Raw genomic sequence first — 22,906 nt, forward strand, 5'->3', positions numbered from 1 at the left:
GCCCACGAACGTTGCACTGCCCTTTTTGGCTTTCCCTAAGCCAGCACCCCGCCCCTCAGCAGGGCCTAGGGCGTCAGCTGGAGCCCCGCCTCCGGGCTCAGGCGGTGCCCCTCAGCCCTGATGGCCAATGGCCAGGGAACACAGAAGCTCCGCCCACAGGCCTCTATGCGCATGCTCTTCCGCCTCGCGCCGCGGCTGGGGACGCAGGGAGGTTTGGCTGTTGTCATGGGGGACACCGAGACGCCGGGGCAGTCGGGGGGAGTCCCCGCAGACCAAAGAGTTCAGCCGGCTACAGGTCGGGGAGGTACGCAGGGCGGGAGTCCGAGCGGGAAAAGAAGCCCTCACGGAGCAGCTAGTCTCCCGGGCTGCGCGGGAGGCCGAGGGCGGGCGCTCACGGGCTGTGTTCCTGGGTATGTGTCGCAGGAGCCCTGGTGGAGCTCACCCCGACCCCCGGAGGCCTGGCCCTAGTGAGCCCCTACCACACCCACCGGGCCGGGGACCCCTTAGACCTCGTGGCGCTCGCAGAGCAGGTGCAGAAGGTGAGGAGGCGCGGCTGGGGAAGTAAAGAACCGTTTTGGTTCACGTTTGGCCCTGCATCTTGAGACTGGGACCTCACAGCCAAAGCCAAAGCGAAAGCCATTTGCTTTTTGTCTCCATTTTACAACTCGGGAAGACTGATTGTCATTGAGGGTCGGTAGTCTGACTCGCACTCTGAGCTTCTGAGACCAAAGGCTCCATCTGCAATATGAGTGCCCATAATCTCATTTCGTGGGAAGTTTTGCACAGCACTTTGAATATTCAGTATTTCATTTGGGCCCTCAGGACAGTCCTGTAAGGTAGGCAGTACAGAAGTTATTCTTCCCATTTGACTCGTGAAGAGAAGTTTCCATGCAAGTGTCAGATTACCCTAACGGATTCTGCAGGGATGCATAGTCCACTTACTTTAAACCGCTTCCCATTAGATCGTTATCTGTGCCCTGAACGCTTTTAGAACGTAACATCTTTTAGAAGGACAGGGACTTTTTGAAATTTATTTTCATTTAATTTATTTTTAAAATTTATATCCAAGTTAGTTAGCATATAGTGCAACAATGATTTCAGGAGTAGATTCCTTAATGCCCTTTACTCATTTAGTCCCATCCCCCCTCCCACAAACCCTCCAGTAAACTTCTGTTTGTTCTCCATATTTAAGAGTCTCTTATGTTTTGTGCCCCTCCCTGTTTTTATGTTATTTTTGCTTCCCTTATGTTCATCTGTTTTGTATCTTAAATTCCTCATATGAGTGAAGTCATATGATATTTGTCTTTCTCTGACTGGCTAATTTCACTTAGCATAATACCCTCCAGTTCCATCCACGTAGTTGCAAATGGCAAGATTTCATTCTTTTTGATTGCCGAGTAATACTCTGTTGTGTGTGTGTGTGTGTGTGTGTGTATATATATATATATATATATATATATACCACATTTCCTTTATCCATTCATCAATAGATGGATCGATGGACATTTGGGCTCTTTCCATACTTTGGTTATTGTTGATAGTGCTGCTATAAACATTGGGGTGCATGTGTCCCTTCGAAACAGCATACCTGTATACTAGAAGGACAGGGACTCTTAAATTTTGTCTTGTGTTCTCATTCACTGGGCACAACATTCCTAAGCCCAGTGCTTACACATTCATTGCCAAGAGAATAAGGAGGAAATGTGAAATAACAAAAAGCATCAGAAATTTTGACACGTGCGTCTTAATCCCACTGTTGATAATAACTTGCACTGTAACTTAAGGGAAATTACTTTTCTCTGGACTTCAGCTTCTTCATCTGTAAAATGCAGGGTCTCAACTAGGAAAGTTCCTAGATCTAAAGCTGTGAAAAACCAAATTTCATCTAATTTTTTTTTATAAATTTTTTTTAATGTTTATTTATTTTTGAGACAGAGAGAGACAGAACATGAACGGGGGAGGGTCGGAGAGAGAGGGAGACACAGAACCTGAAACAGGCTCCAGGCTCTGAGCTGTCAGCACAGAGCCCGACCCAGGACTCGAACTCACGGACTGCGAGATCATGACCTGAGCAGAAGTTGGTCGCTTAACCCACTGAGCCACCCAGGTACCCCTCCATCTAATTTTTACCAAGACTTCCAGTTGTAGAACCCTCTTCAATATGTACAGATAAAGGGCCCTGCTGCTTTAAAGCTTCTGATATTCCTCTCACCCTTGTGTGCACTATCACATTTTGCTTTGGTTATATTCAAAGGTCTTTATTTTGTTCAAAATATTTAATAATTAATGTGCTCAAATTCCCTCACATAAACATCTCTGTACTTCAGGTTTTTTTTTTTTTTTATTTAAGAAGTATTCAAATGCTTAGGAAAGTGCTTTTGATTCAAACTTAGTGACTTGTCTTTTCTAGAGAGGTGGGAAGCAAAGCATAACTTTTATAGATTAGGAGAATACCATGTGTCTGTTTAACTGGATCACTTGTTGGGAGGGAGGCAACTAGGCCCAAAGCTTGGGCAAACATTTTCATGGCTTACTGAGTGACCATCATATTTATTACAATGGCCTGAAACAAACAAAAAAAAAGAAGATGGAACACAGTTTTTGCCCTTCAGCGTATGATCTAGTAAAATACAGAGGATGCATTATGGTGCTGCCTCCTTTTTTCCAATATTATCAATATTGAGCAGCTGGAATAAAAACACTAGAAACAAACAGATTGAATCAAGCAAATTTACTGTTTGTGTCCTGAAATGTACTTTGTAGCAGGACTGACTGCTGCCATGCCATTTTGGTATTGATGTGTGTTTAGAATGCTCTAGAGGTGTGGTATTAAGGCAGAAATTTGGAATCAGACTGATCTGTGTTCAAATCTTCAACTGCCATTTATTAGCTGTTATTAACCCTTGGACAGGTTGCTTTACCTCTCTGGGTATAATTCCTAAAATGAGACTGAAGTTATCATCTCCAACTTCATAAGGTATTATAAAAATTAAGTTAGATAATATATGTGAAGGGCCTCAGAATGATTGGGGCCAGTAATTAGAAGTACTCTTTAGTAATTAGAAGTGTTTAGTAATTAGAAGTACTCTTCTCATTTCTGTTATGAATTAGACTGTTTTGTTTACAGGGAACAGATTTGCTGCCACCACCTTAAGAAGAAGATTAATAATGAGGCCACTCCTAACCTAGAGCTCTCTTAGCTCTAGAAACCACCTGCTTTCTCTTTGGCCATCAGGTGCCTCACTGTCCTTGGAACAAAATGCAGTACTTTCACCACGGGCTATAAGGCCTTGCATGATCTGGTCCCTGCCCCCTTACTGACTACTCATTAACTACTGCCCCTCGCTAACTGCCTTTCAGACATAACTTCTCCAGTTTTTGTTGCATGGCTGGCCCTTTCTTTTCTTCAGACCCAAGTCAAATGTCACATCTTCAGTGAGGCCTTCTTGTCTACTGAAGGTTATACTCCACTCCATCCAGATGATGGTATTATTAAATTGAATATGGGTACCTGGTGGCTCAGTCAGTTAAGCATCTGACCTTGGCTCAGGTCATGATCTCATGGTTTGTGAGTTCGAGCCCCACATCCGGCTCTCTGTGTCAGCAAAGAACCCACTTCAGATCCTCTGTTCCCCTCTCTCTCTGCTCCTTCCCAGCTTATGCTCTCTCTCTCTAAAAAAAAAAAAAAAAAAAAAAGAAAGGTAAACAGGGGCACCTGGGTGGCTCAATTGGTAAGTGTCTGACTTCAGCTCAGGTCATGATCTCCTGGTTCATGAGTTCGAGCCCCCACATCGGGCTCTGTGCTGACAGCTCAGTGCCTGGAGCCTGCTTTGGATTCTGTGTCTCCCTCTCTCTCCCTGTTCCGCCCCCACTCATGCTCTGTCTCTGTCTCTTAAAAATAAATAAACATTAAAAAAAAAACCACATTAAAATAAATAAATAAATTGAATTTGCATCTAGCCTGCTCATGCATGCCAATCCCTGCGGTGCTTACCACTACCTATTAAACCAGTTACTCCACTCACTTGTTACCTCTGATCTGCTTCTACCACATAATTCTGGTTATTTTCTTCATAATAGCACATCATTATTCTGAGTCCACATAATACTAGCTCTAATTGTCTTTCTTGTTGGTGTCTGTTATCTCTCACCAGAGCTGTGTTCTGCATTATGGTAGCCTCTAACCACATATGGTTGTTGAGCATTTGGGCTATATGGTTAATGCAGCCGAGAAACTGGATTTTAAATTTTATGTAATTTTAACAATTTACATTTTAAAATGCGATAATTGATTCAATTATTGGACACTTTTGAAGTATATTTGGAACAAGCTGAGTATGTGAACTGACCCTTTTAAATGCAAATTTTATGAAGTTTAAGTACTGATTGAGTATTTCTTTTAATTTTTTTTAATGTTTGTTTATTTTTGAGAGAGAGAGCATGCACGAGCAGGAGAGGGGCACAGAGAGAGGGAGACACAGATTCTGAGGCAGGCTCCAAGCTCTGAGCTGTCAGCACAGTGCCTGATAGGGGGCTCAAACCCACAAACTGTGAGATCATGACCTGAGCCGAAGTCAAATGCTTAACTGACTGAGCCACCCAGGTGCCTCAGATTGAGTATTTCTCACGATAATTTGGTATCTCAATTGATAGTATGAGTGTAAAATATAAGTATATACTTAGTATGAAATGTAAAGTATCTCATTAAAATTTTTTATACTGATTACATGTTGGAATAATGTTTTTTAATGTATTGGGTTAAATAAAATATTATAATTAATTTTACTTATTTATTATTTTTTTTATACTTTTTTTTTTTCAACGTTTGTTTATTTTTGGGACAGAGAGAGACAGAGCATGAACGGGGGAGGGGCAGAGAGAGAGGGAGACACAGAATCCGAAACAGGCTCCAGGCTCTGAGCCAACAGACCAGAGCCTGACGCCGGGGCTCGAACTCCCGGACCGCGAGATCGTGACCTGGCTGAAGTCGGACACTTAACCGACTGCGCCACCCAGGCGCCCCAATTTATTTTTATTTTTAACACAGCTGCTAGAAAATTAAAAATTTACTACTTTGGGGTACTTGGGTGGCTCAGTTGATTAAGCAACTGACTCTTGGTTTCAGCTCAGGTCATGATCCCACAGTTTGTGGGATTGAGCCCCTCATTGAGTTTTGTGCTGACAGTGGAGCCTGCTTGGGATTCTCTTTCTCTCTTGCTTTCTCTGCCTCTCTCCCACTCGTGCTTTCTTTCAAAATAAATAAACATTAAAAAAATTACATATTTTACTTCATATTCTGAAGGACAGTGCATTAGGCTGCAATCTTGATGGAGGCAGGGACTTCTTTCTCCTGTTTCTAGTATGTCCAGGGCCTGGCATGATATCTCATACACAGTGGCTGCTCAGTCTCTATTTGTGGAGCAGATAAATGATTGACTCTGTTGACTCCATTGTTTTCTTCTCATGTGATGCTGGCTTGTACCTGACTTTTATCTTGAGCTTCCTCAACTCACCAGCAAATTCTCTTAATATTTCTTTTTTGTATTTTTATTAAAATAAAATTTAAATATATATAATATACATATATAATTATATATTAATTATGATAATATATAATTACATATATTATATAATATTATGTTATATTATTATAATGTATCTTTAAATATATTACAACATATTTGTAATAAATTTAAATTAAAAAAACTTTTTTAATGTCTATTTTTGAGAGACTGAGACAGAGCATGAGGGGGGAGGGGCAGAGAGGGAGACATGGAATTGGGATCAGGCTCTAGGCTCTGAGCTTTCAGCACAGAGCCCGACATGGGGCTTGAAACCACGAAGCCTCAGTTGGAGGCTTAACTGACTGAGCCATCCAGATGCCCCTAAAGAAATTTTTTTTAATGTTTATGTATTTTTGAGAGACAGAGACAAGAGTGTGAGCGGGGGAGGGGCAGAGAGGGAGGGAGGCACAGAATCCTAAGCAGGCTCCAGGCTCTGACTTGTCAGCACAGAACCTGACGTGGGGCTCGGACTCATGAACTGTGAGATCATGACCTGAGCCAAAGTCAGACGCTTAACCGCCTGAGCCACCCAGGCACCCTCTTGATATTTCTTAGTTTGAGTTTAATCTCATAATTTCTTCTTCTTAACTTGCCATATACCCCTAGACATTAATCATGTTTTCTTGATAGTAAGCTGGAAGTCTTTGACAGATTTCTGATGCCTGAGTGATAATCCTTCCCATTGGTCACACCAGTCTCTCTGGTTTTGAAAAGTGTTTGATTTATTTTAAACAATTTCCATTGCCTTCATTTGCACTTCCTAGCACAAGACAGAAGTCTTATGTGCACAATATAACATTGTTTCAGATCTACATCCTAGTATAGTCTTTACAGGCTCAGTGGGTAGTTAGAGCATGTGACTCTGGATTTCACAGTCGTGAGTTCGAGCCCCACATTGGGTCTGGAGCCTACTTAAAAAAAAACAAGAAAGCATTTGAAGTAACAATTAGGAAGGCAAATAGAAGTTAAAATATAACTAGGTATGATGTAAATAATTCAGCTGAGGCAATGGTCAGATTAATAGGTCCTTCCTATATATAGCTAGATTCCTACATAACAGGTGATAAGAACTTTATCACAAGTGTCTTTTTATTTTAAGACCCATCCCAGATCTCAGAAGTATTTAAACATGAGAAAAATAAATGGAGACCTGAGAAATAAGTGTGTTTATTTGGGCAAAGAGTAAGAGGGGAAGTATTTTCTGTTGAGGAGAGGGCATATTCCGTACATGTGTTAGCCTGTGAGAGTAGACCATGTTACAGGACTGAAGAAGTGCAGAGTGACTGGAATACAGAGGGTAGAAAGCTCTGGGACGTAGAAAAGAAGGAGGACTTAGTCCTGCTGTGTGGGGTCCTGGCAGGGTGAGCTTCTTATAAACAGTGCTATTTGAGTTGGGCGGGAACTGGGTGAGATGAGTGCAAGTTCCCAGGACTGTGTTGAGGCTAGGAAGGGTATTTAAGGCATCAGCGAGGATGTTGAGGTAACTCTTCACTCTGAGCTCTAAATACGAACATTGTCGAAGTCTTATCCTTTTTCCACCCACAGTTTGGTTTTGTCTCACCTGTAGGCTGACGAATTCATCCGAGCAAATGCCACCAACAAACTAACAGTCATAGCTGAGCAAATCCAGCATTTACAAGAACAAGCCAGGAAGGTGAGTAACACGTAACAGCTTTTAGGTAGGGACTCCTTTTCCTCATTTAATTCACAGGTCTGCCTGGTCTTGCTTATAATCGTTAAACTATTTTGTCTTGCTTATAATCGTTAAACTATTTTGTCTTCAGGACCTCCTAGAAATATAGAAGTGTTGAGCAAAATAGAGTAAGCCCAAGAAGTTAGGTACGAGGTAAGCTTTTTCACTGGGAGACAGTTTCAGTGAAGTAAAGCATTTTGAGGGGAAAAACATGTTCTCAGTTTTAAAAGAAATGTACATACTGCAGAAAAATAGGAAAGAAATTTAAAAGGCACTCAAAGCCAGTGACGTTCACCAATGCAATTCTTCTAAAGGCATTTTTACAGTCTAGTAGCATAGTCAAATTTTTGTCTCCTCAGAATCATCTGGGTCCTAGTAGTGACTGTGTGCTATGGGGGAGCAATTCCTAAGCATTGATTGGGATAATCACTGAGTGTGCCTGTTATGTCCAATACTTAATTTGTTACATCTCTGTGGTTCTTAGGTACTGGAAGATGCTCGCAGAGATGCCGACTTGCACCATGTAGCTTGTAATATAGTAAAGAAACCTGGCAACATTTATTACCTTTATAAACGGGAGAGTGGTCAGCAGTATTTTTCTATTATTTCTCCAAAGGTAAGAACATGTATTTTTGCGCAGAAATCTACTCTGGTCTTTGAGAAACTCTTGGCATATGTGCGTGAAGATGTAGGCATAAGGGTTTGTAAATGGCCTTCTAGAGAATTGGAGGTTTTCGTGAGCCCTGGCATGACTCTTAAAAAATATACATGAAAAATACAAATTATCTCACAGTCATTATCTCTGTTAAGGGAGGTATCTGATGTGTAATGCAGTGAGGATGATTCTGACTGGTCTGAAGTGAAAACCCAAAAAAGAAATTTGTGGCATACAATGAGGAAATGAGGGGAGCCTGGGTGGCTCAGTGGGATAATGATTCTTGGTTTTGGCTCAGGTTATGATCTCACTGTTTGTGGGTTCAAGCCCTGCATCAGGCTCTGCACTGACGGCTCCGGAGCCTGCTTGGGATTATCTGTCTCCCTCTCTCTGTGCCCTTTCCCCGCTTGCTCTCTGTCTCTCTCTCTCAAAATAAGTAAATAGACATTTTAGAAAATGAGGAAATAAGCTCAATTTCTTTACCTTCTACCCTGATGAGAACTGACTCCTTTGCCTTCTTTAGGAATGGGGGACAAGTTGTCCACATGACTTCCTTGGCGCCTACAAGCTCCAGCATGACTTATCCTGGACTCCGTATGAGGATATTGAGAAGCATGATGCTAAAATCAGCATAGTGGACAGGTTGCTAAGCCAGCCAGTGGCCCTGCCTCCAAGCACTGAACCCGCCTTCCAGGGACTGACTGACTGAGAGAGGTCTCTGACAAACAGCTCTCACAGCAAGGACTTACCACTATCACCTCCTTGTTGCCCTCATTTTCTGCGTTGATGGGAGGGGGCATGAGAATTGAAGTCTTGTGGGGGAATCATGCACTTCTTGAAACGAGACCTTGTGTGCATATAAATGCTGTCGTAATTACTTTCAGTTCCGATGGTAATGAATCATACCAGACCCAACCAGTCACTTTCAGAGTACTGGCCAGTGTACTTTCCTTCTCCTTTATCCCCATCTGTTCTCCCGTAAGTCAGAGCATTGGAGAAAGAGGGGTGTCTTCTACCCACATAAAGGTTGGCGAGGCATTTTCCAGAGAGGACTGTTTTTAGTCTTTTTGTAACTGGAAGTGTTTGAGATTGGGTTGAGGTTGAACATAGGGGGGAAAGAGACAGAGAGAGAGGCAAACCATAAAACAAACTTTAACAATAGGGAACAAACTGAGGGTTCATGGAGGTGGGTTGGGGATGGGCTAGATGGATAATGGGGATTAAGGAGGGCACTTGTGATGAGCACTGGGTGTTCTATGTAAGTGATGAATCACTAAATTCTACTTCTGAAACCAATATTACATGATATGTTAACTAGAATTTAAATAAAAACTTGAAACTTAAAACAGATTGGGTTGAGGCTGTTGAGCAGTTAGTGTAGCTCCAACTTCAGATGCGTCTGGGAACAGGAATGTTGCGTAATGGAGGATGATGAACAGCTCGGCTTGCCTGGACTAGACAGTGTGTGATTCTGGTATTTTTGCACTCTTGCGGAAGTGTGGCTTGCCTGTTTTGCTCTTTCTGCCTACTTTGAGTGACTGGAGATTCTGGGGCAGCAACAATGGACAGTTTTGGGGAAGGTCTACCTGTAACCTCACAGAATTCTAGACTTGGAAGAGATGTGGGAGGCTGCCGCAGACCACTGTATGGATCTGTGCTGTAGCCTTGCTGAAGAGGAGCTCCAGAGTTTAGCCATCTGCAGCAGGCCAACTCCATTTAAATGGCAACCTCAAACTTTTGTGGAAGAGGGGCAGTGGGTGAGAAACAAGAAAAAGAGCCAACCTGTTGATCATGAGTTAATTCAGATTGAAACTGATTTTGACCTGAATTACCCAATAATTTAGCAGAGGCTTTTTAGCTGAGTTCCTCTAGTTCTCATTCTGACTAGACTCTTGTGGGACTCTACCTCACCTCGTGTGTTCAGTGGAATTAACTGAATTTACAGCATATCCAGTGTGGCTGTACTTCAGTGCCATATATCTTATCACAGTCTGCTGTAACCACAGTTGCCCAAGTTCCTTTCTGGGTATGGATGTCTCTTGTGCTGATCTGCTTGGTAATATCCTAACCCCATCCTAGTTTTCATGGGCTTTCCTCATAAAGTGTATTTCTTGTTAGCTGTAAAATGGTCCATGAAGGCCTCACACAGAATGGGGCTAGAACCTGACAGGGCCACCCAGGTGATACTTGGTCATTCGTTTCATGGGGGGATGCTCTGTGGGGTCAGCTGCAAAAGCCTCTGATGGAGATGGTGTAGGGGACACACACACACACACACACACACACACACACACACACACACACTTTAGTGGTATAATAGTTGGTTATGTAAGTTTCCCAGGTTTTCAAAAGGTCCTGACCTGCATGGTAATGACACATTCTGAGTAGGTGTTTATTAGTTATCTGTTGCTGCATAAATTACCAGAAACTTAGTGGCTTAAAACAACACACATTTATGATTTCATAGTTTCTATGGGTCAGGAGTTCAGGCACACTTAACCTGGGCCCTCTGCTTCAAGGTTTTTCACAGGCTGCGTTCTGATTATTGGCCAGGACTGGGTTCTCATCTGAAGGCTGGAGAAGGGTCTGTTTCCAAGCTAACTTAAAATTTGGCCCACTTTTAATTCCTCCTGTTGGACTAACATTGTTAATTCTGTTTACCAATAGACTATTAACCAGAAACTGACTTCAGTTCCTTGCCACATGGGTCTCCCCAACATGGCAACTTTCCTTATCAAAGCCAACAAGGATGAGTCTGCCATACAGCTTTGTGTATTCTAATCACGGGAGTGACATCTCATGCTTTTGCTGTATTCTGTCCATTGGAAGCAAGTCCTAGGCAAGCCCACACTCAAAGGAGGGAATTAAACGAAGGCGTGAATACCAGAAGGCAGAAATCATCAAGCAGATCTTAGAATCTCTGCCACAGTGCTTAGCTGAGAGGGAGAAAAGGTTCTTGGGTAAAAGAGGCAGTATTACAAAGTGGTTAAGCATGGTAGTGGTAAAGTCACGATGGGAACTGGACTCTGCTCTGACAAAATAACTTCCCCAGCTAGCATCCCTGCTTCCTCCTGTATCCCTTCTCCAATCCATTCTTCAAAAAATCATCAGCTTGATCTTTTTAAAATCCAAATCTCCCTCACTCTTTACATTTCCTAACTACTCTAGAGCAAAAAAGAGAGCAGTGGTTAAAAAAAGTTCTTCTGTTCAATAAGGTGCGTTCCCTGCACTGACCACCAGGTAGTGCCATTGCTCTTTGGTACTTCTGCCAATTACCAAACTTCGGGAAAGTCAGTGGCAATGTGAAATGACTTTGGAGGTAGCACCTCTGAGTGGGGATCTAGGACCCCTTGGTTATATACAGTAACCACTTTTCATTCACCCAACCATCTACCCATTCAACGATTTTAGAAGTATTAAGTGCCTTCTAGGTTCCATGTTCTGGAGAATAACACAGCTGAATAAAACAGGCACCTATTCCCAAGAAGCTTACAGTCTAGTAGGGGAGGAACCAAATCAACAATTACAGTGTGGTATAAAAAAGACTATGATAGTGGCATGTAGGATATGGAGCACCACGGAAGGATACCTAACGGCTTGGAGAATTTAGGAAGACTTTGTGGAAGAGCAGACACCAGCTTGTGTGTTGAAAAACAAGAGTTAGAGCTTGTTTGGACACTCTCACCTGTCCTCTAGAGAAAGATGTCTTTGGAATTTGGAGTAGGGTTCATTTTTGGATGTTTGTTTGTGAGTGAAGAAAGGGATATCCATTTTAACAAGCCATGTCCACCAAACTAGTCCTGGCAGTCAGGAGGGCTAGAGTGAGGTACGACCTGGCTAGAAAACTCTTTCTCCTCCTCCTCCTCCTCCTTCTTCAGAGAGAGGGGGAGAGAGAGAGGAGAGAGAGAGAGCACAGGGGGTGGAGGAGGAAGAAGAGAGAGAATCTTAAGCAGGCTCCATGCTGAGCCCCCGACGTGGGCTTGATCCTACAACCTTGAGATCATGACCTGAGCTGAAATCAAGAGTCGGAAGCTCAACTGACTGAGCCACCCAGGTGCCCCTAGAAAACTCTTACTTCTAGTAGCTAAGAGATAAGTAGATGAAGAAGGGGAGGAAAAGCAATTCCAGACTAGAAGCAATATGACATTTGGAAAATTTCAGCCAGTTTAAAGTGAAGAATGTGGGCCAGGGGCTATGGGAGAAGGGTTAATTGAAAGATTTGGGGGTACGTAGCTGGCAATATTGGCCTTTTAGAAATCTGTTTTGGTGTTAGAAGATGAGGGAAGACCATTAGGAGCTTCCATCCCTAGTCCAGGCAAGAGAGGACGGAGGCTTGAACTAAGGTAGCAGTGATGGAATGAGATATATAATTTCATCAGTTGTAAGGTGTACTTTTCTTCCCCCATGTTTTAATATCTCTGAAACTCGGATGCTTCTAAAAGTCAGTGGCACGTCATAGTTTAAGTGGCAGCACTTTGTCCTTTCTCAGAGCTGCATAACATAATGCCGTGTCTTACAATGGTTGGGGTCTTGGATTTGATAAAGCTTGGCATTTTGAAGGTACAATAGATTGCAGCTTGTTAAATAATAAGATGTCGGGGGATGAGTGAGAAGAAAGTCTTAGGTAATGCTTGAATTTCTGGCTTGAATGCTGATACGGACGTTGGGGATCCACGCAACAAAATACGGAAGTGGAAGACATCCTGATATTTCCCAGAATAATGAGCAATCTGTGTTTGCTTTATTAATCCACCATGCTGGTCCTGTCCAGGTTCACTAGGTGTGAATAGCAGCTGACTGTACTTGTCTCTCTCCACCCTAACTGTCTGGAAGGAGGTTTGCTGGGTCTTAACCTTCTCAAGTTATCAGTCAGTCCACCAGTATTGGGAGTATTGGTATCGTAGATGCAAAGATGACAACTACTGCTTAGTGAGCTTTTATTCTGCCAAGCATATCCATTACCTGATTGAATTTTCATATAACCAACTATCTATGAGGTATATTGTATTCCTGTTTTAGAACAGGCCCATGTTTATAGTGATAGAGAGTGGTATGGCTCAGACTCAAACCGTCCTGTTGGATTCAAGTCTGAGCATAACCAGCCCTAGAGGATCCTGACATAGAGGTGTAAGAAAGTTAAATACCAAAGCGACAGAGGAAGATGTGCATATGCGATACCATAGGAGTAGTTCACTGGGATGTGTAGTGATGAGCACACAGGGCATGTATATCACGGCCCGGAGAAGTTAAGTAACTTACCTAAGGACATAACTCATAAGCAGTGGAGCCCATGTTCCTGGCACTAAAAGCCTGTGCAAACCCCCCAGGCACAAGATAGGGTTCATCCCCTTAAAGAGCTGGAGATTGGGAGGAAGGAGCTGCTAAGTACCTGGAGTGATTATTTCTAAAGTACCTTTGATTCAGTGGACCAGCCTCTAGTTGAAAGCTTTTGTCTTCATTTTGATTTGGAATATTACCATCTCCTGCTTTTTTCCAACCTCACTGACTACACCTTTTCTGTCTCCTGACATCTAGCTTTTGTATTGCTCTGGGGCCTATTCCTTAGCCCCCTTTTCTATTAGGTGATCTAACCCATTCCCACGGATTACATATCCCCCATATGCTGTTGATGCACTTACATGTCTCCAACCCTGCTCTCTCCTGAGCTTCATGCAGACTTACTTACCCAACAGCCTCACTTGACGTCACGATAAACCTAACATGTCCAAAATGAGTCTGGAATTCTGCCCCAAGCGTGTTTCATTGCCAGTCCTCTCCACTGCCATCAACACCTAGCTCACTGTTTTGGAGGCCAGAAATCTAAATCATCCTCGATTCTGTTTGTTCTTTCTGTGCCAGTCAGCAGGTCTTCTCAGCTGTCTTCAGAATATATCCCACATCTGACTGCTTCTCACCACTTCCACCCATACCCCTAGGGCCAGACCACCGCGGTGTCTCTGGCCTGGACTGATGCAGTGACTTCCCAGCAAACCTCCCTGCCCCGGTTCTCATGGTGCTTCAGGCTAGCTCCACAGAGACTGGTAGCATTGTCCTTTATTATTGTTATTTTTAAATGTTTATTTATTTATTTTGAGAGAGAAAGAGCCTGAGTGGGGAGGGGTAGAGAGAGGTGGAGAGAGAGATCCCAAGCAGGCTCCATGCTGTCAGCACAGAGCCCAATGTGGGGCTTGATCTCACCAACCGTGAGATCATGACTGGAGCCCAGATCAAGAGTTGGACGCTTAACCGGCTGAACCACCCAGGTGCCCCAGTAGCGTTGTCCTTTAAAAATATAAATTGGGTCCCAACACTTCTCTATAAAGATGATTCAAGAATTTCTCATTACACTTAGACTAGAGCCCAAGCTTTTTTCCAGGATTCCGTGTGGTCTTGCCACGTTCCTGCTGACCTTGTCCCTTTAACAAATCAAGCTCATTTCTGCTTCAAAGGCTATACATTTGCTGTTCCACCTGCCTGGAACATTTCCCCCAAGGTCTTTGCATGGTTTGTGGCTTCTCACCATTTAGGTCCCTGCTCAAGTAGCACTGCACTGATTCCCCTGTCAGAGATACCAACTTGTCTCACGTCAAAATAACTTCTGGCCCTGCCTCGTTTTCCATAGCACTTATCACGAGCAGACATTATTTGTGCCCACACTCGAATCTAAGTTCTGTGAGGACAGAAACTGTCTGCCTTGTTCGCTGCTATATCCCTTGCACCTGACATAGTGCCTGGCATGTAATAAATACTCTAATAATGTACGAATGGATGGACATCTATAGCTGCGTACTTACTTAGATCCTGTAAAGGATCTAAGTCAACATCACTAATAGAAATGTAACGTGAGTCACATGTATGGTTTTAAATTTTTTAGTAGCTACATTAAAAAATAGAAGCAGGTGATATTAACTTTAATAATACATTTTATCTCACCCAGTATATCCTAAATATTAACACTTCAAATAATACTAAAAAATTATTAGTGTGTTATATATGAAATAACACGCTAATAATTTTTTAGTATTATTTGAATATATATTCCATATATATATTCCACATATATGTATTCCAACTCATAACTCATATATATATATATATATATATATATATTTGAATATTTGAACTGTGGTGTGTATTTTACACATATAGCACATCTCAATTCAGACTAGCCACATTTTAGGCACTTAAGAGCCATATGTGGCTAGTGGCTACCATATTAATACAAGTGTAGACAGTCTACTGTTCTTGTTCTCTACTTTCTTGTGAGATTCCAGAACAGAAGGACGCTAGAAACTTCTGACAGACGGGACAAGTGTCTTTTGTGACTATCCCTCCTTCCTCTCCCTCTTCAGAAGGAAGCCTTGGGGATGTCCAGGCTGACAGATGCATGATCGTGTGCTTAGAATAATACTGATAATGATTGAACTTCTACTCTGCGCTAAGCACTTCATATAATCTCATTTAATCCACACAAGAATCCCATTTTACAGATTAGGGAATAGGTTCCGGAAACAAAGTAAGATTTACACATCTGGTAGTGTTAGTGCTGCAACATAAACTTGGTTAAGAGGTAAAGCCAGCATTGCCATTAGTATGCTGTAGTGGTTTTTGTTGTTGTTTGGCTTTTTTTTAGAGAGAGAGAGAGAGAGAGCAATCACAAGTGGGGGAGAGGAGCAGAAGGAGGGAGAGAAAGAATCGCAAGCAGGCTCCACACCTAGCACAGAGTCCGATGTGGGGCTCAATCCCCCCACCCTGGGATCATGACCTGAGCTGAAATCAAGAGTCAGCCGCTCAACCGACTGAGCCACCCAGGCACCCCAGTAGGCTGTAGTTTGTAATTTGCCACTAATGGTCCATGTGGCATGGACAAATTAAGGTAAATACAAAGGATAGGAGGAAGCTGCCCTGACTCTTGGACTTGTTGCCTCCATTCTGGTTTTCTCTTTTAGTTTCTCAGACACCTGAGGTCCGACTTTAGTGTTAGATTGTGTTCAGGTCTCATTTCCACTAATTATTAAAATCAACGAATCCCCCATTTCCTCTTCTGGAGAGTAGAAACGCTAATGCTAACGTCAAGAGCATTTGAGAAAATCCAGTAAGATGATAATGTGTGTAAAGCACCGTGAACAGGGCCAAAGGCTAGTCGCCACTCAGGACACGCTCCTCTTTCCCCCTCCAGGTTGCTGGGAGAGACAACAGTGTCACAGGACTGTGCAGCTCCGCCCTTTCCCTTGCATCTTCTCCCGTGGGGTCCTGGAAGCCAGTGCTGCTCTGACTCAGCGTTAGGGCAGGTGGGAGGATGTGGGGCAGGTGTTAGAACCTGTGCCTGGGAACCTACCCAGTACTAACAAGCTTCTTTCTGTAGCGCACTATTCATCCAGTTGCCAAATCCAGACACCTCTGAGAGGCTCTTACCTTCTCCCTCTCACACCTCTCCCACACCCTGGGGATTCTTTTCACAATGGCTCCTAGTCCGGCTACTTCCATTCCCTTCCGTTGCTGTCCAGCGAATGCGTCCTTGCTCCAGCCTGCCTCATCTGTCCTGTGGTATTACAGACCCTTCTTCCACGCTGGCTGCCAGAATCATATTTCTAAACCAAAGTGACCATGTCATCCATACTTAAACCAACATTCAGGACAGTGTAAATTACTCAGCTTGCCATTCATCTGACAAATACTGGGGTGGGATGGGGTGACTTACCATATGCCAAAGCAGTTCTTACAGGTACAGAAATACAGCAGTGAACCAAACAGCAAGAGCCCTGCTCTAGGGACCCGTCACAGTCTGGACCCCAGCAACCCTTTACAGCCCTGTCTTCCCCAAAGTCCTTCCAGCCCACCTCCCCTGCACCATGCACTCTGGTCTCTGCCTCTCAAGGCTTCCTTTGCTGGCCACGTTTGGAGAGACCAGTCCCCTCCTCCTAGATCCCTCCATTCCCCAAGTTGCCCACAGGGTGGCCTAGGGCTCCTCTGCAGATTGAGGCCCCTCTTCCAGCCAACTAGAGCCCCGCTGCCCCTCCCTTGCCCCTCCTGGATTGTGAGCTAAGAGCCAGGGGTGAGAGGCTTGGGACGTGCGTGGCTCCCCCAGGCCTGTGGTGGCCGCCACCCACCACACAGGAAGCAGGGAAGGAGTGCGGCCCTCACCCCACCCAGGAATGTCTGGTCCCCAGGTAAGCATCCTGACAAAGCGAGTGACCCTCCCAAGATTACTGTCAGCGACCAGGACCCTGTGGGTAAGCGCTGCCCTAGAGCCCAGCCTGCCTCCATCTCTTCCATCTTCTCAGAGGGGGTGTCTTCCTGGGACCCCGGCAGGGCCTGGACAGGACCGAGAACTGGGAGAGGGGGCGTGGCTATCTGTTGGGGGTGTGGTCTGTAGGGCTGAGGGGTGGGGAGCATGTCTAACTAGAGTGGCTGCACCCGGAGTCCCTGCGCCTGATGGAGTGCCCTACCTGAGCATGCTCACTGCAGTTTGTGTCCTGGATGCCAGACACAGAAGCTGTGCAGCCTCGGGCCAGGCCGTACCCTTCTGCCCTCTCCTGCCCACAGTCCCCGCGTCGGCAGTTCCCGCTTGCTCACTTCTCTGCCCTCTCTCACCAGCCTCAGGGCTGCCTTCCTTTTCTTCACTTTCTCCCCTCCACTCCCAACCATATCTGACCCAGACACATCACTGCTACTCAAGGTCATTCAGGCATACCCCCAACTGTGACCTCCCTGCCCACTACACCTCCGGTCATCCCCGCTTCCTCCCGGGGATCCAGCCTCATCGTGCTATTGCACCTTTTACCCCTTTGCCCCTTCATCCTTGGAGCCCCTCCCTAAATGTCGCCACATCAGAGAAACCTTTCCCCACTGCCACCGCAGACTCAGTCTTGTGTTCCCTTGTGCGCCCAGAGGAATGGGACAGCGCCTTGCCCGCCGTAACACTTGCCACACTGCCCCTACTCGAATCTACCTCCCCTGCCAGACCCCTTCCTTCTTGGCGATGCAGCCTGGCTTTTGTTCTTTCTGCCCCAGAACGTAGTCCTGGGGGTAGCAGGCATCAACAAATGTATCTTAAAATGAGTAAATGGAAGATTGTAGGCATTAGGTAGATGCTGGGTGTGTGGAGGGTCTGGATTGTTGAGAGTTCATTTGAGAGGGCTTCTTGGAGGACAGACTGAACGGGCTTTGGTGCGGGGGAGAGATGTGATTTGGTGCAGTGAGAGGATCCTGGGGAAGCACCAGAGTGACACATTCTACCGATTTAACGATCCTTGAACAACTTCTATTGTCAGGCTTCATGCTGGGCACAGGGGACCTCAGTCTGCACTCAAGTTGCTTGCCCTGCAGTCGACAAGGAAGACAAGAGAGGCGGTGCCAGTGTAGAGTGCCGAGTGTCACACGGTGAGCACACGGACATGTGGCAGTGCGGAGGAGGAGTACTCACTCCAGGGGAGAGTCAGCCTTCCCAAAGAGGACCACCGGCCAACCCGAGAGCAGAGGGAGGGCCGGAGCCAGGGGCAGTGGAGAGAGGAGGCTGGGGGCTGAGCCAGCCTCATCATAAGGGCTTGTACGTCAAAGAAAGGAGGTGGACTCCATCCCGGGGGAATGGGGAGCCACTGACGGGCTTCCACAAAGTTCGGGAGTGACACGATCTAGTCCTGCAGGCCAATGCTGCGCAACGCCTCAGCTCTGAACCCCTCCTCAGAGAAATCTTGTCTGAGCCCTCTGTCAGGCTGGACCCTCTTCCATGCTCCTCTGGCAGCCTGGTCAACTCCCCTTTTGGTTGAACACCTCTGCTGGCCTGAGCTCCTTGAGACACGAGGATGTGTCCCATCTTAATCTTCTCCATGTCCCAAGTACCAGGTGCTCATTCTTGCTCATGACCAAATGTTTGTTGAATGAATGGATTGCTCCTTTCTTGTCTGGATTTCTAGAGCCCTTACTCTCAGGTCCACATCCTTTTACACCCGGAACCTGTGCATTATGTTGAAAATAGCATTTAATTGCGAAAGAGGAGGCCCAATTCAAGTCCTGGCTCTATTTCACGGGGCCAAGTCACTTGACTATCTTGAAACCTCAGATTCTTCATCTGTAAGATGGGGTACCATCGTGAACAGAGTCTGGGAGTCCCCACATGCATGCGTGAGTCTTGTGTCCCTGGGTAGACTGTATGCTCCGTGAAGGTGTTCCCCAGCACCTAGTGCAGTCTGAGCTTACAGGGAGCACAGTGTTCAGTCCTGTTGGTTGGTAGACAGCAGAGTGCAGAGTGGAGGGGAAGGAACACCTAGGGTGAAGTTGTAAGCCCTGTCCTGCCACTTCTGTGTGACTTTGAGCAAGGTTCTTCCCCTGTCTAAGTCTTCCTTGCCTCATCTGGCAACTATGGATATTAACCGTCACTTGGCAGACCTTATGGGCCAATGGAAACCATAGACATGAAAATGCTTCATGAATGAAAGAGATGATAGAGTAGATAACCAATCATTAATTAAAAACAAAAAGACAAACAACTCAAGGAGTACAGATGAGGTGTGCGTGGCAATTGGTAGAAATGCCCACAGGCATCTGCTGACTACCCCTGACAGGCAGAGATGCTGGGTTGCTGCCCTGGCAGCAGCTGGGCTGGGGACAGAGGTGTTTGGTCTTGCTGGGGTCGGCCCTGGGGCGCAGGAGAGACCGGGGGGGAGGGGTTCCTGAGGAGGGACTGAGCAGCCGGCCTTGGCTCTCCTTCCCTCCCGGATTTCTTAGGCAGCGTTCTTCTGTCTTAGGTTTTGAGGAGTCTCAGGAGTCCTGATGGCCTTGGTGAATGGGACCTGCCTGGGGGAGCAGTGAACCCCTTAGTGCTGCCTGATCCACTCCCAGTTCCAAACTCCCAGGCTAGCCCCTTCCTCCCGGCCTCTGACATCTTGGTGGCAGGGCTTATGGGCCCTAATTTGTCTTAAGTCCAGCCTGGGGCAGAGACAGGGGCTGGGCAGAGGGAGTCTCAGCTTCCTCACCTCTAAAATGAGTGAGGATGAAACGAGAAAGCGGCTGCGACAACACCTCGGAACTTGCGTATTTTATTCAGGTGCAGGATTGCTGTTTGTGGGCAGCGTGTTTATGGTGACCAGTGGGGCGTCCCTGTTTCAGGGAGCACTGGGGCTCTTTCTCCCCAAGAAACTTGGTGCCACAGGCCATTTATGTGTATGGAGTGCAGGTTTGGTGTTGGAAGCAAAATAGAGCCGGCCAGGCTATGGAAACAGGCAGGGCCAGCTGATTCCCTGGGCTCTGAGGGGCCCGGGGCAGGGCCGCTTCCTCTTGGGCAGGATGAAACCACCCTGTGGGGCTGGCCCCCTGAGCTCCTCCTTGGCCTCCTACCCCACAGACTGCCTCCTTCCGGACCTGTGCCCCTGGCAGAGGAAACACCAGACTTAGAATCCAGCAGGCAGGATTACCTTTCACTCACTGACGATGTGATTTGAGCCAATATATCTCCATTTCTCTGAGGCTCAGATTTTGCATTCATCAAATAATGACAGCACCGTCTCCTGAGGTCGTCAGGATCAGGAGAGAGAACAGAGTGAAAGGTGCCTTGTGTGCCGTTTTGTGCTGGACGCATTCATCTCTTGTCTCTCATCTCTTCCCCTGTCGGAGCTGGGCCTGATGTTCTGGTTGGGGCTTGTCAGAACTAGGACTTCGGGGCACCCCCGCTGCAGCCCCGTCCTTCCGAGGGAAAGAGCAAGGCCTGCAGGACAAGGGAGGCTGACTCTGCAGTGGGTCCCTTTCGTGCTTTCTACCCCTCGGGTAGCCTCTCGCCCCCTGGAACATTCCTGGGGGTGAGGGGCTTGCCCTTTCCCAGTGTTATTTTTTATTCCTGTGGGGCTCCCCTCACAGGAATAAAAAATATGAAAAGTAGCTTTGTAATTTTTTTTTTTTAAAGGGCTCACCTATGACAAAAGGCTCATCTCCCAGATAGGGGAAGGGCCCATATCCCTTATACCCTGGGCCATGGGGGTACCAGGAGGACCAACCGTGGGCTGGAGGGAGGTCTGCACTGTAGGCAAGGGGGCAGATGGAGGGGTTGGAGACTGGCTGTACTGGCGTGGGGGCTTTGCTGTTGTGCCTTCCCAAGACACCCATTTTTAGCACCTTGGTCTTTACCTCCTGGTGTCCTCCAGCTATTTCCTGTCTCATTCTAGTCAGTGAAACAGTGTTGGGAGGGTACAGTTCTGGGATGAGGTCCAGGGAACAGGAGCTGCCTGGTCCTGGGAGCCTCTTTTGGGACACTTTGACCTTGGGAACCCCTGACCCCTCTCCCTGGAGCCCCAGATCCGTGCACCAGGTTCTTCCTGACCAACGACCAGATCCATCTCTATATGAATGAGTTCTCCTGGAAGGACATTACCAATGCCTTGTCCCTGGCCAACATGATCCTGGGGCTCTTCTCCATCTTCTGCAGCGTCTGCAAGTAGGTCTGGGGCCCAGGAGGATCTTAGCCAAGAGCTGGAGCCAATGGCATGCAGGGAGGAGTGGGGAGCCTAGATAGCCAGGCACTGAGGCCCAGGATCAACCGGGGGCAGGAGAAAGGGTAGTGACTGGGAGTCAAGAGGCCAAGATCCTGGCCTCAGCTCTACTACCAGCCTGATATGTGACTTTAGGTCGCATCCCTGAGCCTTGGTTTCTCCATCGTTAAAACAAGGAGCTTGTACTGTGATCTCTAGGTTCCTTCCAGCTGTGGCAGTCCGGAATGGTCTTTATGAGAAAACCAAGAGATTCTATTCTGGTGGCCTTTACATAATTCTTGGGGTAGGCAGGCTATCATGAGAAATTTTTGATTCTTAAATTAGAACTTATGATCTGGGGAATATTTATAGTCAGCACTATTATGGAAAATCTGGGACATGTTTATGGGCCCCTAAAAAGTTGTAAGTAAGTTATATTTCTACAAATTGAATCATATTTCAATGCCTTGGCAAATCAGTTCTTTTTTTTTTTTTTTAATTTTTTTTTTAACGTTTGTTTATTTTTGAGACAGAGACAGAGCATGAACGGGGGAGGGGCAGAGAGAGAGGGAGACACAGAATCGGAAGCAGGCTCCAGGCTCCGAGCCATCAGCCCAGAGCCCAACGCTGGGCTCAAACTCATAGACCGCGAGATCGTGACCTGAGTCGAAGTCGGATACTTAACCGACTGAGCCACCCAGGCGCCCCTCAAATCAGTTCTTTAAAGATAAATCCTTTATAATGCAGCCTCCTAACCTGTTTGATTCTCTATAACCATCAGCAAGTGACTTCTCTGGATCTGTTTCTCATCCATTAAATCATTTTATCTGATGATGTTTGAGTTCCCTTCCAGTTAAATTTTATGATTCTCTAAGTCTGGATTTTTAGGGGTCTTATAAAGTAGAGGATATCTACAGCAGAAAATCTCTAACTTCTTAGTTCAGTGCAATCTTCTGGGAGTGTAGCTAAAAAAATTTTTCTTAATGTTTATTTACTTTTGAGAGAAAGGGAGAGACAGAGGCATGAGTGGGGGAGGGGCAGAGAGAGAGATACACAGAATCCAAAGCAGGCTCCAGGCTTTGAGCTGTTAGCAGAGAGCCCAACGTGGGGCTCAAACTCACAGACCATGAGATCATGACCTGAGCTGAAGTCAGACACTTAACAGACTGAGCCACCAGGTGCCTCAGTTTTGGGAGTGTCATTTTTATGGCACGGTGGTGGGCCCATTTCCCTTTAGACACATAGGTATGGCTCTAAAGAAAGGTAGTGCTGAGCTTGTTTGGAGACAGCTGAAGCCTGGGGTGAGGTTCTCTGCTTCTGCTTAGTCATCCAAGCATTGCAATCAGGGTGTAGACTTAGGAACGGCATTCTAGGGCAGCCTTGCCTGAGACTATGGTGGCTGCTTTTAGAGGGGTCTGGGAGCATGTGCTGGACCAAAGCACAGAATCCTTGAATGTAAGATCTGAAAGAGATCTTGGAAATCATATAGAGCATCAAAATATGTGAGATAAAAAAACAACTGCAAGGAGAAATG

The 22,906-nt window shown here is 45.8% G+C and overlaps 1 protein-coding gene across 10 annotated transcripts in view; it reads left to right on the forward strand.

Moving 5' to 3' along the window:
* Positions 1-105: 105 nt before the first annotated feature.
* Positions 106-22,906, forward strand: part of CC1H1orf50 (chromosome C1 C1orf50 homolog) — a 32,983-nt gene continuing 10,182 nt past the window's right edge. For 2 of the 10 annotated variants that reach the window (XM_053212576.1, XM_053212608.1), the window contains exons 1-7: positions 148-304; positions 424-539; positions 7,132-7,218; positions 7,742-7,873; positions 17,083-17,430; positions 18,187-18,295; positions 21,194-21,338. In XM_053212576.1, the coding sequence (XP_053068551.1) occupies positions 166-304; positions 424-539; positions 7,132-7,218; positions 7,742-7,873; positions 17,083-17,430; positions 18,187-18,295; positions 21,194-21,338 (1,076 nt within the window). In that variant the 5' untranslated portion in view covers positions 148-165. Of the gene's footprint in view, positions 305-423; positions 540-7,131; positions 7,219-7,741; positions 7,874-8,435; positions 9,265-16,438; positions 17,431-18,186; positions 18,296-21,193; positions 21,339-22,906 lie in introns of those variants that run through there. The other 8 variants (XM_053212586.1, XM_053212598.1, XM_053212605.1 and 5 more) reach the window with 8 other exon arrangements.

This window comes from Acinonyx jubatus, chromosome C1, assembly GCF_027475565.1.
Source record: "Acinonyx jubatus isolate Ajub_Pintada_27869175 chromosome C1, VMU_Ajub_asm_v1.0, whole genome shotgun sequence".
Classification (NCBI taxonomy): domain Eukaryota; kingdom Metazoa; phylum Chordata; class Mammalia; order Carnivora; family Felidae; genus Acinonyx; species Acinonyx jubatus.